Source organism: Penaeus vannamei, chromosome 6 (assembly GCF_042767895.1).
Source record: "Penaeus vannamei isolate JL-2024 chromosome 6, ASM4276789v1, whole genome shotgun sequence".
Taxonomy (NCBI): domain Eukaryota; kingdom Metazoa; phylum Arthropoda; class Malacostraca; order Decapoda; family Penaeidae; genus Penaeus; species Penaeus vannamei.
This window is the reverse complement of record NC_091554.1, coordinates 12,998,224-13,001,801: the sequence shown is the minus strand read 5'-3', so window position 1 is coordinate 13,001,801 and position 3,578 is coordinate 12,998,224. Positions and strand designations below refer to the sequence as shown.

The window sequence follows — 3,578 nt, the reverse complement described above, 5'->3', positions numbered from 1 at the left end:
ACTGTGTTCATATTCTTTGTCGTCACATTCATAGCTCTCTTTATTGTTGTTTGTTGTTGTTATTGATACTGTTCCTAGTGTCATCATCATTATTATCTTTATCATCATCATTATTATTATTATTATTATCATCATCATCATTATTATCATTATCATTGCAACTACTACTACTCCTATTATCATCATTACCATTATCATTATTATCAGTGTTATTATCATTATTATTATCACCATTATTGTCATTGTCATTATCATTATCAATTACTATTATCCCCATCATCATCGCCATCAGTATCATTATTATCATCATTTTTTTGGTCTCTAACATCGAAACACGTCATGAAATCATTCCCTTTCCTGTCTTTTCACAGAAAATCGTTAACCCGAAGCTGCATTTTTTCCTTCTCATCCAGTATCAGCCCCCAGAGGTTCTCAACTAATGAAAGCAATACAATAGAAACGTCTTTATAACACTCCATATCATGATACAGGTATTTTGAATCAACATTTTGATGACAGTGAAGTGAAATATACATGAAATGCGGGACTTCTAGCACAGCAAGGGAAGCAACACACATAAATTCTTCAAGCACAGTAAGGACAAACACACAAAAAACTGTACGTGCTTCGCCACTGTAGCCTATGGGGATATTGAGAAGTATATAAATATATCGACAAAATGCGTGTATTTTTGGACAAGTAATATGTATAAGGAGAGAGTATAACCATCATATCGGTTCTCTATTCTCACTAAAGGTTACAACTATATGACTCATGAAAGCACAACCGTATTGAAAATAGCTCATTGGAAACCGTTTTGGTTCGTTTCAATAGATGCAGGACATGCATCGAGTGTCTGTTCGCTGCGGTGTCACCCTCAATCTCCGAGGCACGCTGCGACGTCACCCTCGATCCCCGTGGCACGCTGCGACGTCACCCTCGATCCCCGTGGCACGCTGCGACGTCACCCTCGATCCCCGTGGCACGCTGCGACGTCACCCTCGATCCCCGTGGCACGCTGCGACGTCACCCTCAGGATCACAGCGCCAGGACCTCGTAGTAGTCCCAGTAGGCGATGTTGAACAGGACGAACATGATGGGGAACACCGCCCGGCAGATCTTGTCGATCCTCTTGGCCAGGACGGCCTCCTTCTTCCACCTCGACGGCAGACACGACAGCTTCTCCTCGGTCGGGTCGGTCGAGTAGACGCCTCTCGACTCGCACAGGTCCTCGACGCCCTCTCGCTCAGCCGCGGCCGCCTCCCCCTCGTGGGCGGACGTCGCTCGCTCGCCCGCCGTGGCCTCGGGGCCTTCCTTGGGGGCCATGGGCGCCGAGTCGTGGGCGGCCGCCTTGAGGCCGTTGCCGCCGACGTCGGCTTCCAGCTGCGTCTGCTGGGAGGGAGGAGGGGGGAGTGAGGGTGGGGGGGACGGAGGCAGGAGGAGGGAGAGAAATGATTAGGAGGAAGAAAGGAAATGATGAGTAGAACACAGAGAGAGGGAGAAATAGATTGATAGATAGGTTGGTATATATATATATATACATATATATATATCTATATATATATTTATATATATATACATATATGTATATATATATATATATATATATATATATATATATATATATATATATATATATATATATATATATATATATATATATATATATATATATATATATAGATAGAGATAGAGAGAGAGAGACAGAGATAGAGAGAAAGAGAGAGAGAGAGAGAGAGAGAGAGAGAGAGAGAGAGAGAGAGAGAGAGAGAGAGAGAGAGAGAGAGAGAGAGAGAAAGAGAGAGAGAGAGAGAGAGAGAGAGAGAGAGAGAGAGAGAGAGAGAGAGAGAGAGAGAGAGAGAGAAAGAGAGATCACGTCTCTGATATCATAAACAATCTGTAATATAAAACCGTTAGGAATACATGCATCCCGCCGTCTACTAGCACCCGCCCCCCGAGCCACCACAGCGCCCTCCTTACCACATTGAGCAGGTTCGTGGGCCTCCTCCGGGGCGCCACCACCCCGGCGCTCGGCCACGGGGTCGAGGGGCTGCGGGGCGTCTTGGCGTAGCAGGTGGGCGTGGCGGCGGCACGGGCGTTGCCGGGGGCGTCGCTGCACTCGCGGGCGGAGGAGGAGAGGTGGACGTACTTGGAGCCCCAGAAGAGGTAGCGGCGGTGGTGCCTCGCCAGGTGGTTGACGACGGTGAACTCGACCAGCGCCAGGAACACGAAGGCGGTGCAGGAGCCCATCCAGATGTCCAGCGCCTTCACGTACGACACTGGGGGGCGTGGGCGGGGTGAGGGGGCTATTAGGATCATTATTCAGTATTTTTTTCATTGTTTTGGTTCATTAAAAGTAAAAGAGAAAGATCGATTTGAGTAAACGAAGAGAGGAACTGCCAAGAACTGATAATGCTATAATGATAATTAGAAAATATGATTTTAGTAAATATTTACCACGCCCTGAATTATAATGAGGATAAAATTATAGCTTTTTAAGAAATTTAAATGATCATATCCCTAGACCATGAATTTTTTTCAGGATTAAAATGACAGATCTTAAAATTCATCCTTTCAAAGTCTATAAGGCGTACTTATTGCATAACGTCATTTATTTTGCATAACAATTTATCAGGATTAAGATGACTGAACCTAAAATTCATCCTCTCTAAGTCCATATGGCGTTTTTATTATGTAACCTTGTCATTTATTCTGCATAACACTTTGTCGTCTAATGTATGTATAACTTTATGTTGTGTGATTTATACCCTGGGGTTGTAGAAGGCAATGTATGTAATTTGATTATCTGAAACCCTGAAGCCAATAACTATAACTGTCTCTCTTATCTCCCCTCTCTGCTGGTTCCTTTTAGCGTGTGTGTGATGATTGCGCTTTCATATGTAACACTTTGTTGTAGTTTTCAATTCCTGCTTTCTCTCATTCCTTTCTATCTTTGAGTTTACACACATGTGGTCTCAATAGGCTGGCTTGTATTTTAATCATTCCCTGTCTCATATTTTTTTATTCTACTAGTATTATAAAAAAAAATCCCTTTCTTCGTTAATACTTACATCTTTTCATTCACAATTTTTGAACATTGACTAAACGTTTGCAGACGTTTTCAAGAATATTTATCCACATGTGGAAACCGATATAAGACATTTGTAGCACTCCATCATAAAACTATTTTGTGCCATGCAGTCTGACACCATCCCTTATGGCAATATTGCGAACTGAGAAGCAAAGCATATTGATTCGTGAATTTTCTTCCCCCTTCGTTCTCAGAAGTTCCCTAAAGTCTGGCCCTTATGCCTCTCTTACCCAAGGACCAATATCACTTGTCACCACCCTGTCGCCTGGGCCCTCTGATCAGACCTCGAGAATTTCCGCCTCCGGGACCAAGAAGGAGGGGGGGAGGGGGTGGGGGAAGGGGGGAGGGGGAGGCAAGGAGGGCGTTATTTCCTTCCCTTTCAAGCTATTCTTCTCAACATCCTTTTCACGTCTTTGTTCCTAATGCGGTTCGATCCATGTGGGAATCTATGGTCGGATTATGGGCTGCTTTGTTAAGGGGGTAAAAA

At 44.1% G+C, this 3,578-nt stretch overlaps 1 protein-coding gene across 2 annotated transcripts in view; it reads right to left on the bottom strand.

Moving 5' to 3' along the window:
- Positions 1-452: 452 nt before the first annotated feature.
- LOC113830412 (glycine receptor subunit alpha-4) overlaps positions 453-3,578 on the bottom strand; it is a 76,314-nt gene continuing 73,188 nt past the window's right edge. Inside the window, exons 8-9 of one of the 2 annotated variants that reach the window (XM_070122339.1) lie at positions 1,981-2,279; positions 453-1,392 (exon numbers count right to left, since the gene is read on the bottom strand). In XM_070122339.1, coding sequence (XP_069978440.1) covers positions 1,039-1,392; positions 1,981-2,279 — 653 coding nt within the window. In that variant the 3' untranslated portion in view covers positions 453-1,038. The remainder of the gene's footprint in view (positions 1,393-1,980; positions 2,280-3,578) is intronic. The other variant, XM_070122340.1, reaches the window with a different exon arrangement.